General features: G+C 36.9%; 2 protein-coding genes and 1 pseudogene across 3 annotated transcripts; 1 reads left to right on the forward strand and 2 right to left on the reverse strand.

Moving 5' to 3' along the window:
- Nucleotides 1-1,039: 1,039 nt before the first annotated feature.
- Nucleotides 1,040-1,992, reverse strand: LOC306638927 (olfactory receptor 8U9-like; annotated as a pseudogene). Its single transcript has one exon. The product of its transcript is annotated as an olfactory receptor 8U9-like (transcript).
- Nucleotides 1,993-11,954: 9,962 nt separating this feature from the next.
- On the forward strand, nucleotides 11,955-13,127 carry LOC306639212 (histone H3-like centromeric protein A; the record flags this gene model as incomplete). Its single annotated transcript, XM_079102609.1, has 3 exons — nucleotides 11,955-12,163; nucleotides 12,525-12,600; nucleotides 12,886-13,127. 3 exons carry the CDS (start codon nucleotides 11,955-11,957, stop codon nucleotides 13,018-13,020), a joined length of 420 nt encoding a protein of 139 aa, XP_078958735.1. The 3' UTR covers nucleotides 13,021-13,127.
- A 1,406-nt stretch (nucleotides 13,128-14,533) lies between these two features.
- On the reverse strand, nucleotides 14,534-15,493 carry LOC306639751 (olfactory receptor 8U9-like; the record flags this gene model as incomplete). Its single annotated transcript, XM_079103505.1, has 1 exon — nucleotides 14,534-15,493. The coding sequence occupies one exon, from the start codon at nucleotides 15,491-15,493 to the stop codon at nucleotides 14,534-14,536; it is 960 nt and encodes a 319-aa protein (XP_078959631.1).

Genomic DNA, 15,493 nt, shown 5'->3' on the forward strand with positions numbered 1-15,493 from the left:
ATGAACGATTGATGTTGCTTAATCCTTAAAAAGACGTAAGTGAGTAACTGTATTCTCATTAACTGATGAAAAAGGATGAGATTCCTATATACACTACAATGATGTGTTTGGGATTTAACCACAGTCTTTGACTAGGCAGCATCTTCTCTTTGCATTGGGCCACCTTGCTTGTTGGACATTGAATTGTAATATATGCTTTAATAAATAATGACCAAGCCACCAAGACATAATTTCCCCACCATCACTACTTGTGATCCCGACTACTGGCAAAATAGTCTATGAAGTGTCAATCACTGTGAACATATTTGTTTAGAATTTGATTTCTCCTCCCCATGTAATTCAGAAGTAGGCTGAAATATAATTGTATTTCTGAATTACCTCTTTTGTATAATCAGGCAAAAAAAAAAAAAAAAACATAAAGTAGTCCTCTAGGCATAAAAAATCATCTCACTTAAAAGAATTGCAGGACAGTAGAAGGTGTGTTCAGTCAGTGGCAAGGTAAGGTTGGAATGTTCCCCTTACCAAAGAGAAGGTGGTAGATGCAAAGTATTGGGCAGTTTTAAATTGTCAAGCATGGTTTCAAGAAATTAGGGACCTGGGAAAAACTATTACACTATGCACCTTTGATTAACACATGGAAAATTGTTAGCGCAGCCTTAGAATTCAGAACTAAGGAATGGGGTACAAGGGGATTCTGAACTTTTGTCTATGCTCTCTCTGCTTATAATTACATATATACTGACAGTTTTCATGTGTTTTTCATTGAAAAACTGGGAGAATTGGCACAAATTCTTATCGGCCAGGAAATATTGTTCAATTTCTATTTGAAAAATGAGAGAAAGGGTGTAAATTCTTACAGTCCTTTTTATACCTGAAGTCACATTTTAAGTACTTTAAGAGAAAATTAACAGAAAAATTTGTTATAAAGTGAACAGATGCATGTGAATTACATATTAAGAAATAATTGTGCTGGTAGATTTTCAGTAGCAAAAAAAAAAAAAAAGAGGCACACCAAAAAGTCCATTTTTAATTATTTGAGTCACTTTCTTAATTTCATAATCATAAAAGCCTTGTTTCTATTGATGAGGATTTTCTTCAGAGCCTCTTTGACTTCCTTGTTCCTGAGGCTGTAGATCAAGGGGTTCAGCACAGGGATAATCACGGTGTAGAAGACAGAGGCCTCTGTCTGCGTCAAGGGAGTGGCTGGAGCTGGCTGGGCTGTAAGTACATAAAGAACAGGGTCCCGTAGAATATGGTCACTGCCAGCACATGGGAGCCACACGTGGAGAAGGCCTTGCGTCTTCCCTCAGCTGAGCGCATCCTCACGATGGCAGAAACGATGTACACATAGGAGACAAGACAGTCAGAAGGGAGGACGTGAACAAGACACCAGCACAGACAAAGATCCACAGCTGTTTGGAGCGGGTGTCAGAGCACGTTAGTCTGAGGAGAGGCATGTCATCACAGTAGAAATGGTTGAGGACATTGGAGTGACAATGGCAGAGGCGGAAGGTGAGGATGGTGTGGAAGAGAGCAACCAGGATGCTGTAGCTGTAGGGGACTGCTACGAGTCGAACACAGATTCCTGGGGACATTACCACCACATAGAGCAGAGGGCTACATATGGCCACGTATCGGTCATAGGCCATGGAAGCCAGCAGCAAGCACTCAGCTGTCATGAAGGCCAGGAAGCAGCTAACTGTGCAGCACAGCACTAAAGGATATAACATTTTGTTGGTACAAGAAATTTCCAAGCATTTTGGGAGTAAAACAGAAGTAACAGAAATCGACAAATGCTAGATTGCTAAGGAAGAAGTACATTGGTGTGTGGAGTCTGGAATCTGTTCTAATGACCAGGATCAAACCCAGGTTGCCTACTACTGTGAAAACATAGATGGATAAAACATCAAACAGAGGCATCTTCAGCTCCTGGCGATCCGTGAGGCCCACGAGAATGAACTCTGACACTTGGGTGCAATTTTTCTGAGCCATTTGTCTTTGAAACATGTGGATGAAGAATATGGAGAGTCTAATCAAGCTAAATATTTCTATATTTTATCTTAATTTACCAAAAGTAATTGTGTTGCAAAATGATGTTATTTTAATATTAAAATTATTAGTACACTTGAATACTGAGGTTGGAATTAAGGTCAAAAGGAGATGTTTTAGCCAGGTGTAGTTGCACACACTTCTAATCCCAAGGCTCTGGAGGCTGAGGCAGGAGGATCAGAGTTCAAAGTCAGGCTCAACAAAAGTGAGGCACTAAGCAACTCACTGAGACTCTGTCTCATAAAATACAAAATAGGACTGGGTATAAAATCAGCATACTACAGTAACTCAACCACATCGATATTTATAGCAGTTCAATTCACAATAGCTAGATTGTGGAACCCATCTACATGCCCTTCAAGAGGTGAATGGATAAAGAAACTGTACAATGTATACACAATGGAATATTAGCCATAAAGAAGAATGAAATTATGGAATTTGTAGTAAATGGATGCAGCTGGAGAATATCATCCTATGTGAAATAAGACAATCCCAAAAAACCAAAGGGCTAATGTTTTCTCTTATAAGAGGATGAAGGTACATAATGGGTGTAAGGAAAGAATGGGGAATGTTCAATTGTGTAGAAGGAATTGAGGGGTGGGGAGGAGGCCAAGAGAAGGAAAGATAATGGAATGAGGTAAACATTATTACCCTATGTACTTCTATGATTGCACAAATGTGTAGCTCTACATTGTGCACAACAAGAGAAATGAAAGTTGTACCCCATTTGTGTACAGTGAATCAAAAAAAAAAAAAAAAAAGAAATTTTTAAAAAATAGGGCTGGGGATGTGGCTATGTAGCTCAGTGGTCAAGTATCCTGAGTTCAATCCCTGGGAATCCCTCTCCCTAAAAAAAAAATAAAAGAGAGACATTTCTTGGGAAACACACAAAATTATTGAATTTACATTGTTTAAGTACAGTCCTCCAAACTGTATTTATAAGTCAGAGTTGGAGGTTAGGAATCAGTTTACAGTGACTCTTTCAAATATTCAAATGTATCTTTCAAATATTTAAAAGTATTATGTTATTGAGAAATATTGAAATTAGTAGCATAAAGAAATAAGCATACTCCAGGTCTGTCACTTAAGCCATTGCCCCTGTGCAGCAGAACTCCACACTGTCCCCGTGCTGACTAATGGAATTCTCTATTCTTTCAATCTACTTTCATTACTTACCACAAAGAGCTCCTTGCAGCTTTCTATACATCTTCACATTACTGAAGGTTAACACGATGAAAGAACACAAATACCCTCATTATACAATGATGGAGAGACGACTCCAATAGTTTAAGAACTGAATTCAGATAGCTGGAATTCAAACCCAAGTTTGTAGACTCAGATGTTTTAAGCCTCATCATTATATTCTCAATCTTCCTCGGCAAAGCAAATTCACAGAAGGCAGAAATAACGTACACATAGGCGATAAAGACAACAGAAGGGAGGAAATTGACATAATACCAGTATTCACAAAGACCTATAAATATTTGGAGCAAGTGTCTGCACAAATTTAATCTCCCAATTCATGCCCAACACTTGTTTCTCAGGAATTTCCTGATATAAAGTTGCAAAGACATTTTATATGGAAAGTGTCAACTTACCAGGTCAAGAGCAATGAACATATATGTTTTAAAAATATTTTGCTTAATTAAAATAAAAGAGGCATTTGCTTTCCAATAGGTCTACATCAATTTTTATGGGTCCTGCCAAATATTTGGAATTTACTTAAAAACATATATTAGAATTATTTTTACATTATTTTATTTCATTAGTATATTATTTTAAAAGGAATATCTTCACATTTTTTTTGGACTGTTCATAGTTGGAAAACAACACATATAAAGTTTGGTTTAGGATGGCATGATATAATATATATATAATATATATATATGTACATATATATATTTAAAGTTTCTTGATACTAGATCCTTAATATGATATCTTATCACTGTGCCAGTGCATGAAAACTTAAAAGCAATTTTGAAGAAAATATATACATTGTTTTATAAGCACAAGAAATTAGAGTTTATGTAAATACTATATGAATAAAATAACTTTATTTCCTATTTTCATTTTTTAAATATTTTGTTTTAGTTGTTGGTGGACACAATACCTTTATTTATTTTTATGTGGTGCTAAGGATCCAACCCAGAGTCTCATGTATGCAGGTGAGCACTGTATCCCTGAGCCACAACCCCTGCCCCATATCTTCATTTTTGACTACTGGGTCTTGAAGTATATTTTTTAGTTATCTCAAAATGGCTTTAGAGTTTGTATTTATTGCTCAAGGATGTTTTATTAAGCATTGTACTCCACCAAAACTAGTCACTTTAAAGTACTCTAGTTCATTTTTTCTTTATAGTAAATAAATGTGCTCCATTCCATCTTGGAATCCTCACACATTGATTTTGTGTGTCCAATGACAGCAACATCTACACTGAGGAAAAGATGGACCCAAAATGTTCAGGGTCACATAATTAATTTCCATCTGAAGAAACAAAATGCATTTTCATTTTAAGAATAGTGCCTAGAACTGATCAGACTAAAACTCTTGTTCTTGACTAAAGGCATTTTGATCCATGATCCAGTGCAAGAAACATGTGATATAAACTGTCATGGAACATATACAAATATCTAAAATGATTCTCTTGTATCTATCTATCTATCTATCTATCTATCTATCTATCTATCGATCTATGATTACAAAAATCCAGAAGTATTACAGAATCCATTATCTTCTTTTATAAAATACATTGTATACTATTCAAAGAGTCAGTGTTTTCACTATTCAGTGGTGTTTCACTGAGATGATTTAGTTCCCTGAGCTTTCCTTCTCCAAGACTACCAACTTTGCCACCAGCTTCAGAATGCCAAATACTGCTTCTCTACAACTACTTCATAGCAGCAAAAATAACTTTAGGTCCTCAGGACATTTCCATAGGTAGTTTTCTGACATAGTGTCACTTTTTCTTGCATTGAGTACTTGCACCTTTTTATGCTATATTCCTGTCTGTGTGAGAGAGAATGTGTGCATTTATCTCTGTGTGTAATATATGCTTTTAAATATATGTGTTCAGGTATCTATCTATATTATGCGCATATATATATATGTATTATATATACACACAAAAATATGTGTTTGAAATCAAATATCTTTTACCACTGAATTGAAACTTTAAGAAACACAATTGTCTTTGGAGAAAGGCATATGAAAGTCTTTTTCTATTTTTAAAACTTGTAGCACAGAGGTCATTATTCAGTAGATCCTCAGAAAATACTTGCTGCGTTAGAAGTGGTCTTCTCCTGACTCTTTACACCAAAAGGTATTCCTTCCATCAGGTACAGTCTTACTTACACAATAGCCCACTTATTTTATCATGACGATTTCCCTTCTTTATAAAGAAGCAATGTGACATAGCATTAAAAAAGATGAGGTTTGAGCTTTAATAATGGCAATGAAATGCACTGGTAGTTTTGTCCCTTAGACAAAGTTTTAAAATGTTCTTGGCACTACATAAAATAGAGGTAAACTCCCTTTTCATTAATAAATAATATAAAATTCCCTTTGGGTTGACTCATACTATCAGATCTATTTGAAAGAAAGAAAGTGGACTTCCAGCATAATTAGCAGTTTTATAATGAACTTCTTAAATGTCAGATATCTGTTGAAAATGACATTTTATTGGTATTTAGACTAAGTAAGTTATAGTAGAATGAATTCTGATTAAAATTGAGAGACCTGGACTGAATGTGTTTCTGTCACTTTCCACTTACATAATTTCTTTGCATCAAAAATTTAGTTTGTTACTCAGGTTTTCTAATCTACATCTAAAATGTTTGTTGTATTAAAAGGGAATTAGTGTGTCCATCGCATCACATACAAAATATATTTTAAGGAGAACACAATATTTAAAGTCCCACAAAATTTATTCCATGGAGAGATTAAAATGTATGTGGACATAGAAGTCAGTATAAGCACTTTAAAATATATTGACAATGGAGTTAGCACTGTTAGTATGTCAAGGTAATGTACCACCAGGACTGGAACATACAGGATATGGAGCAAAAACATAGAAAATTCCAATTGATAGAAAAGCATAGCTATAATTCTTAACTGATGGAAATAGTATGTGCAAAATTTTATGTGTGATTTGATTTTTTATATAAGAAACTGAAAAGAATGTGGTAAAATCTAGCTCCTCAAACATAATCTCAACAAAGAGTAAATTAACAAAAGGAAGTCTAAACCATAACTGATAATTTTTGTTGCATTTGTTAAAAGAAATAAAAATACATAAGAAGTTAAATATTCATTGAGTAAGGACATGGATATCAGTTTTGTGTGTGTGCGTGTATGTGTGTATGCATGTATGTATCACCTTTCTATACTGAGGACAACCACTGACAATAGGCTGATCAATGATCAATGCTTTTGCTTACATTACCTGAGATAGGTTTGTAGAAGATTCTGTCAGCCTGTTCTGGGTTCCTACAAATGTGTAAGTCCTCTTTTAAGTATAGTCACAAGTTTATTAATAGCCAATGTTACACTCTGAAAATGCATCAGAAAGCAATTTTGTTATTGCATGAAAATCACAGAGTATTTGCACAATGTAAGTTGACAGCAACATCACTAGGTGATATAAACTTAAGGGGCCACCATCATACATGTGGTACACTGTTGATTTGAACATTGCTATGTGGTGCAAGGTTGTAATGAGGAAATTATTTTGTTGAAATTTCATTTTCCATGTCTGGATATATCTGGTAAGTCCACACTGTTTAACACCTATTTGAAGTTCAGTTTGCTACTCTGTTTAACTCAAAGGTAGATAGAATATGCATTGTACTTGAAAAGGTATTTCATATGACCTTTTGCAATATAGCCCACGTTAATTTCAGCCACGTCTCTTTCCTTCTGCCAAAACTAATACACAGGAGTTTAAAGAGCCCAGTGGTCTAACAGTCCTCCAGTAGAATACATGCTTCATATATTCCTTTTCCCATGCTCATCTCTACCTGGTGTAAGGTGGATATAGAGTTGGAACACCACTTTATTCTTTTAGGATTCTCTGCTTTTTAGTCCCCAGACTGGGTTACCACCTTTCATTTGTGTTATGGAAACATTTTAGGCAAAGCTCATTTACATATCATCTCACACAATTTTTGACAGAATGTAGGCTCACATGTGAAAATCGTGACTTTTTAACTCATTTCCTATCGCAGCCCCTTCTAAATGTTTGGTAATGGAAAATTTTATATTCATTTTGCAACAACATTTCAACACCTAATGCCTCTTGTTTATAATAATATCTTTATTGATATCAAATTTATTAAGTGGGATATTGATTTGGTGTGGGTATATTCTGTTCTCATTCGAGGTAAAATGTCTATCTTTTGCAAAAATGAAGACAGTTTTAACATAGATTGCAATCTAGTTGATTAAATAACATTTCTAAATCATCTAATAAAAACTATCTTGGAATTCTAAAATATTTTTTCTAGTTCAAACTAACAAGACTTATATTTTATATAATAAGACATGTATGTATTGCTTAATTTCAGAAAATGCCACCTAAAATATTTTAATTCAGTCTATTGTATTCTATTCTACTTCAATTTTAAAATGTTTATTTTGATCCCAATTTTGAAATATATTCTTCAAACTTACTTGGGTAGAAAGTGTTCCTATTTCTTCTCCACAGGTGTTTGGGCAGAAATAACTGACAAGGTTTTGTTGGAGACTTTGTCCCAAAGGAAGAATGATGCAAATGAGATCATCCTAAAAATTACAGCCTATTCCCAAGATAGATTAGAAGTGAATTAACATTGTTCTTTGGTTTGGATGAACCACAGACCACAGCTCTGCCTGTTGCCCTAATATTCCCGTTTTGGGAATGCTGTTTATTAAATTATTCTTGTTTTTATCATTCATACTTGTGTTCTTGCTTAGTGACAGGGTTTGAATTTGTCTTTGAACAAAAGAAAATAATTGCTTTGTGAATATTCTTACAATGTATCTTTCAGAAAACCGAGTAGCCAACTCCGAAGATCCTATTCCTGTGTATTTTAAGACAAAAAGTACTGTCTTTGATTTCCTCTTTGAAATGCTCATGAATTATGCATTTCTGCTTCTGTGCTTTGTTTTTTATTATTACTTAATTTCTTTTTATCTGGTCTAATGAGTACTCTTTAAGATTACTTTCTTAAGCAATTGAAGCCATAGCAATGAAAGTATATGTTTTTAATACTTATCAGGAAAGAATGCACTAGCTATGAGTGCATTGAGTTCCCCCATTCACATAAACCCCTACCCCCCAGTGTGATGGTGTTTGGGGTGGAGCCTTTTGGAGGTAATTAGGATTAGAAGAGGTCATGGGAGTGGGGCTTCATGATGGATTAGTGCCCTTATGAAAAAAAGATACTGAGTGTGCTTCTTCCTCTCTCTTTCTCCATCTCCTCATTTCTGTATCCCCACAAAGAGGTCGTGTGAGGACACAGAAAGAAAGAAACTGCTTAAAATGCAGAAAGAGAGGCCCAACTAGTCACTGAATCAGACATAATCTTGATCTTGGGCTTCTGGCTTCCAGAATGGTGATGAAATCAATTGCAATCATTTAAGTTGCCCTTTGTACGGTATTTTATTATTGCAACCTGAGTTGAATAAGGGGATATCTCTGAGAAAGAAAAATAATTATCTACAATGCAAAAGACTTTGTGGGGAACAGGTGGAGGGAAGAAAAGAAATTATGAAATAATTTTTGTTTTTCCAAAAGCAGAATTTTCCACCATCTTCCTAATAATTTAGGGAGGTCAATATGTAACTCAGGATAGGCCATATGTCCAAGTATGTCTTCTATGAAACTAGACTAGACAGGAGACTTTTAAAAAATGAGTTTTCACATAAAAAGCGTAAAATACGTAAGTGCAAGGCATTTGGCTAAACCTGAGAGAAGCTGACATTTCCAGGGATTCTGGATCTGTTGATGAATAGATTTTGTGAGAATACAGTGGTGTGTTATCTGCTTCATATAAAAGCTTGAATAAATTTTTTACATGGTTTTGGACAATATAAATATGTTTAAGATAATAATGATTATGAATATACAGTATGTTAGTTTGTGCCAACTTGCAAACATACCTTATACAGATGGCAATATTCCCCATTATTATTTATGTCTTGTTATAAAGTGTTGTGACTTCGTGTCTAGTATTGGGACTTGAACAACTAAGAAGAAATCTTCTATGCAAATTTATATGCTTAAATAAATTAGATTAAATCTAAATGGCAATGATCAGAAATTGTTAAGAAGAAATTGTTAGGATTTTTCTTTTGTTACAATATTATTTCAATATCATTTTAAAACAAATTATCAAAGATTCTTTACAGGGTATATTTTATCTTCTCATTTCTTAATCTTAATGTCAAAGAGTTTTTCCCAGTTGGAAAAAGTTTGGGAGAAATGAGAATATTTGACTATGAAATACAAATAGAAAGTTTTAGGTTGAAAGAATTGATCTTCAGGTTACTGAGGTGGTAGTATCAATATTCCAGGGTAGGAACATGGGTTAAAATCCAGATGGAGAGAAGGAAGGAAGGAAAGGGGAAGAAATATGGAATACTTTTAACATAATCCTCTGATGTACATATTTAAATGTACTAAAGAGAAATTCACCTTTATGTATGTGTAGAAAAATAATAATTAAAAATAAAGGAGTGAAAGAATGATAGACAGAGTAGAGAAGGGAGAAGAGGAGTAGGGCAAAGGAAAGGGAAAGACGGGGAAATGGGGATTGACATCAAATTTCTTTCATGTATAATTTTGTCAGAATGAATCCAAATCCTATGTATAATTATAATAGTCTAATTGGAAACACCTGGGGCCCTGGCTGCAGCAGCCTCTGAATGCCTGGGTGGCTGAGCATGAAGAAACAACTTTCTAGGTCCCCTGGGCAAGAAGGGTGCTCCCACGATCTTTTCTCAAAGGAATTGGTACTTTTGCACACTTGAGCCTGACATGGATGTGGTATTTCCAGTTCCTTAGATGCTCTCAAATCTTATTCCCTAATGTTTCTAGGTAAAATATTTAGCACTTACTTAGTGGCTATAAAGACCTTAATAACCACAGCTTTCTTAGTCCCAGATTTACTCACAGTTTTCTAGCCAAAATGCAATTTTTTTCATATCTTTCTGCTTTGCTTTATCCTCCCAATTACCAAAATAAACTTAGCTAAAAGCCACCAGCAATATCCATGCCACTGCCTGAACTCTATGCTGCCCAGAAATTTCTTCTATCAGGTTTCGAAGGCCATCACCTTTAAATTTAGCCTCGCAGAAAATCTCAGAACAAGGGTAAAATGTGGAACACTTCTTAGAATGTAACACAAATGATGTTTCATTCAATTTCCATGGAGTCTTTCCCATCTGAACCTTTGTGAACCCAGTCTTCACTATCCATAGTCCTATCAGCCCTCTGGTGTTTTGAGTCCCTACCAGAGTCACCTATTCAGCTCTGCTCAAAATATTCTAAAGCTTTTCCAGATTTCCACTCTAAAATTCTCAAAATTTCCCCCACACATTCCAAAAAGCTTTAAAAACTTCTGAATCACCTAGTCAGGAGGTTAGGCACAACAATGACCCTACTTCTCAGTAGCAATTTCTGTCTTAGTCAACTATTTTTGTCTCTGTGACCAAAAATCCTGAAAAATGTAATTAGAAGAGGAAAAGTTTTTTGAGGGGCTCATGGTTTCAGAGATTTCAGTTCACAGATGGACGAAGCCTTTCTCTGGGCCTGAGATGAGGCAGAACTTCATAGCAGAGGGGTGAAATCAGGACCTGGAATCAGGAAGCAGAGAGAGACACTTCTTCTCTAACCAAGGATAAAATATATATCCCAAAGACATAACCCCCAGTGATCCATATTCTTCAACCACACCCTACCAGCCTACAGTTATCACTAAGCTAATCCCTATCAGTTGATTGACATACAGATTAGGTTAAGGTTATGATAATCCAGTCATTTTACCTCTATAATCTTTCTTACACAGTCGTACACGTGAGCTTTGAGGTGACACCTCATACCTAAACCATAACACTAATTAACAATGATGTTTTGATCAAGAAAAAGAAATGTGAGGGACTTTTGGAATTGTGGGACAAGGACTTCCATGAATTCATCCCTACATAAAATCAAGAAAAACACAGGCACACATTTGAAAATCTAATTTTCCAGAACTCTTGGAATTAAATTTTTAAAATAATGCGAAAACTGTTTCTTCAAGAAAAACTTCATGAGCCAAACTTCATGAGCCATACTAAACGGCAATGTCTGTGGTGTTTGGATACATGGGCCTTTCGGGGATGTTCAACATTTAAACTACAGAACCACACACTAGAGGAAAGAAAGATTTTACAGAATGACTTCAGAAAAGTTATTGAGCAAACAAATAACAGCAACAAACCCCATGATAATATAAAATAAGGTGAATAAAAACAACAAATGGTGGGGCTGTGTGTCAGGGTGTATGTATGTGTGTGTGTAGGTGTGTGCTTGTTTATTTAACAAATTAGGAATTATGTGTCTAAGTAAAATATTTGAAAACGAAAGAGGCCAGAGGTGCTGAAATAAAGAAGCATATAAGACATGAACTATTTAGAATAGTTAGTGAAATAACAGACATTAATTCAATTGCACCAATAGCTATAAGAAAAAAGAATGGGGTTTTATAAAACGCCAGCCTTGAGGTAGGCGGGGCGGGAGAAGTGAACGCAGGGCGTCGCTGACTGCGGTGGAGCACCGGCGCCGGGCCCCTCGCGCCTCCGTCGGTAGCCGGCCTTCAGCTCCTGAACCCCGAAGGCCGATCAGGAGCCGTGGGGCGGCCGCGCGCCGGATCCTATGCGGCCCGCCATGGGCCCGCGCCGCCGGAGCCAGCCCGAGGCCCCAAGGAGAGGCCCCGCGAGTCCGCCGCCCAGTACCCCGCGGCGGGGAGCCTCCCTAGGTTCTCCCTCACAGAGGCGGAGAAATGTCTGGCTTAAGCAGGTCAAAATGCTGCAGAAGAGCACAGACCTCTTGATAAGGAAGCGCTCCTTCAGCCGCCTGGGCACTCCATCTTCTGGGTACATGAGCCCTCCTCGAACCCTCCAGCCTTGCAGTTCTCTCTGGAACTGATGACCCCACCACCTCTACTTCGAAACTGTGTGCTTTGACTATAGAAATGGAACCCTCCCATCCATCCACCATTTGATCCCTTTTCCTACCCTGGGATTTTGCCTCCTTATCTCCCTACCACCAATAAGAGATATGCCACTTCCTCAGCTCCCAGGAGTCCATACCTGCTGCTGTTTGGGATGTAAGATTAAGGGCCAGGACAGGATGAAGGAGATGAGAATTCATAGGAGACACTTTGAGAGAGTCTATCTTCCCCTTAATCTCTCTTCTGTTACCCTACTCCTCCCCATTCCCCATTCCCCCATAGAGAAGAGAAATATGTATGAAATTCACACGTGGGATGGACTTCAATTGGCAAGCCCAGACCCTGTTGGCCCTTCAAGAGGTAAGAAGGGGTCTAGGTACCACTGGGTGAGTGCTGAAAGGGGAGGAAGAACATTCCAGAATTCTATGGAACTGCCTGTGTAATATCGCAGACTGGGTCTGGCCTCCTGAGAGAGTGATGCGTTGATGCCCTGAGGGTTTGGAGGAGATTCTGTGTGGCAGTGAGTTCAGTCCAATTTGTGAACAGTCATTCCTTCAGTCCTTTGAGCCCTCAGAAGTGCAGCAGATCTCCAAAGAGTAGCCTGTGCCTTTTGTCTGTCTGTCTGTCATTTACTCTTTGGCCCAGGCAGCAGAAGCATATTTAGTTCACCTCTTTGAGGATGCCTACCTCCTCTCCTTACGTGTTGGGCGAGGCACTCTCTTCCCCATGGATGTGCAGCTGGCCAGGAGGATATGCAGCATTGAGGAAGGACTTGGCTGAGCTCCTGCAACAGTGTCTCTGGATGTTACCTGGGACTCTCAGGAGCCACTACTAGACCCAGTGGTGTCTGAGGTGCTACCTGGATTTTGCTGTCTCTGAGTAGTGTGTGCATGTTGCCCTTTAAATTTTCTTCATGAAGGAGAAGACTGCATGTTTCTTCTGTAGCAGAAGTGTTACAGGAGACAATCAACACTGTTCCAAAGTCCTGAAAAGACTTTGTTGGTGTGTTACTCACATGACACTTAAAGGATTTTGAAGACATCAGATCTGCCATGTTATAGGAAAAGGATATTTACTTATTATTTTAGATCATTCTGTACTACATGCATTTTTTACCATAAGTATATTTGTACTTTTATTAAAAATGTAAGGGAAAAATAAAAGAACACTGCCATCTATAGTATGAATGGAAAAAAAAAAAAAAAGAAATAATAATGGGTTAAATACTCCAGTGAAAAGGCAGAGATTATTAAAGAGGCAAGATTCAGTTATTTGCTATCTTTAAGAGACACCAGATATACTCAAAAACACAAATATACTAAGAGTTTGGAATATTATTCCATGCAAATGTTAACCAAGAGAAAACAATAATGGTTACACTAATGACAGTGAAAAAAAAAAAAAAAAGACTTTAAGGCAATAACCACTAACAGAAAACAGAGAGACTTTTAACAATAAGAGGAGAAAACAAGAAAATTTAGCAATTATAAACTCATGCACAAATAACAAACACCAAAATATCTGAAATAAAAATAGACAAGAAAAGTTTAAGCAACTTTTAATTGGGATTTTAATATCAGTCTTAATAATTGGTAGAACAAAGAAAGAAAAAACCAACAAGTCTCTAAAAGAATTGAGCAGCACTAAAAATCAACCATCTTGACCACATATCAATTGGTAGTCATATAATTGTTAGGACAGACTTTCTCAAAGTTGGCACTGTTACCCTTGTGTTCTAGATAAATTATTGCGTAAAGGACTATGCTGGTCTTGGTAGGTTATTTTCTTTCACACCACACTTCACATGGAAATCAATAATTATTTCAGGCATTTCCTAATCTACCCTGAGGGAAAAAAATATCTTCAGTGAAAATTCTGGTAGAAATTTCAGTGGAAATTATTTGTATAATTTTATCAGAAAATATCAGTACATTTAATTTAGAATATATTATTCAAATTCAATTTTAAATATAATGTTAAAGTACTCTTATAACTCTTATAATTTGGAGTGCCTTCACTTTGCCTATTGTGGATTAGCATCTAGTTTTATAGCTATCGGATGAGATTATTTAAAAATAATATTTTTATGTGAGAAATCATTATGTCATTTTCTATGGGCAATGTAATTCTAAGTCAAAAGTGGTTACAAAAATACAGAGAATGATTTCACTTTATAGTGAATTAATCTTTATTGATTATCACATATGTCCAAGGCACGTTAACTGGTTTTATTAACAGAGAAAACAGACAACTAAGAAAAGCCTTTTTTTTGTTGTTTGTTTGTTTATTGAAGTCATGTTTTTAGTTTCATGGACACAAAAGCCTGGTGTCTGTTCATAATGATTTTCTTCAGAGCCTCTTTCACATCCTTGTTCCTGAGGCTGTAGATCCAGGGGTTCAACATGGGGATGATCACTGTGTAGAAAAGAGAGGCCATCTTGTCCGTGTCCAGGGAATGCATAGAACTGGGCTGTAAGTACATGAAGATCAAGGTGCCATAGAATATGGTCACTGCCAGCATGTGGGAGCTACATGTGGAGAAGGCCTTGTGTCTTCCCTCAGCTGAGCGCATCCTCAGGATGGAAGAAATAATGAACATGTAGGAGACAAAGACTCTGAGAACAGAGGAAATGAATGTGACCCCAGCACAGGTCAAAACCCACAGCTGCTTGGAGCTAGTGTCTGAGCAAGCTAACCTGAGGAGGGGCATGTCATCACAGTAGAAGTGATTGACAGTGTTGGAGTGGCAATAGCAGAGGCGAAAGGTGAGGATGGTATGAAACAGTGCCATCAGGAAGCTGTAGCCATAGAGCACAGCTATAAGCTGGATGCAGGTAGTTGGGGACATTGTGATCATGTAGAGCAGAGGTTTGTAAATGGCTACATATCTATCATAGGCCATGGAAGCCAGTAGCAAGCACTCCGATATCATGAAGCTGAGGAAGCAGCCTAACTGTGCGGCACAGGCACTAAAGGATATAACACTTTGTTGGTACAAGAAATTTCCAAGCATTTTGGGTGTGATGACAGAAGTGTAACAGAAATCAACAAAAGCCAGATTGCTAAGGAAGAAGTACATTGGTGTGTTGAGTCTGGAATCTGTTCTAATGACCAGGATCAAACCCAGGTTGCCTACTACTGTGAAAAGATAGATGGACAAGAATCCCACAAAAAGGAGCATCTTCAACTCCTGGCGATCTGTGAGGCCCATGGGAATGAACTCTGTCACTTGGGAGCAATTTTTCTGAACCAT

This window comes from Sciurus vulgaris (genome assembly GCF_902686455.1).
Source record: "Sciurus vulgaris genome assembly, chromosome: 11".
NCBI lineage: Eukaryota > Metazoa > Chordata > Mammalia > Rodentia > Sciuridae > Sciurus > Sciurus vulgaris.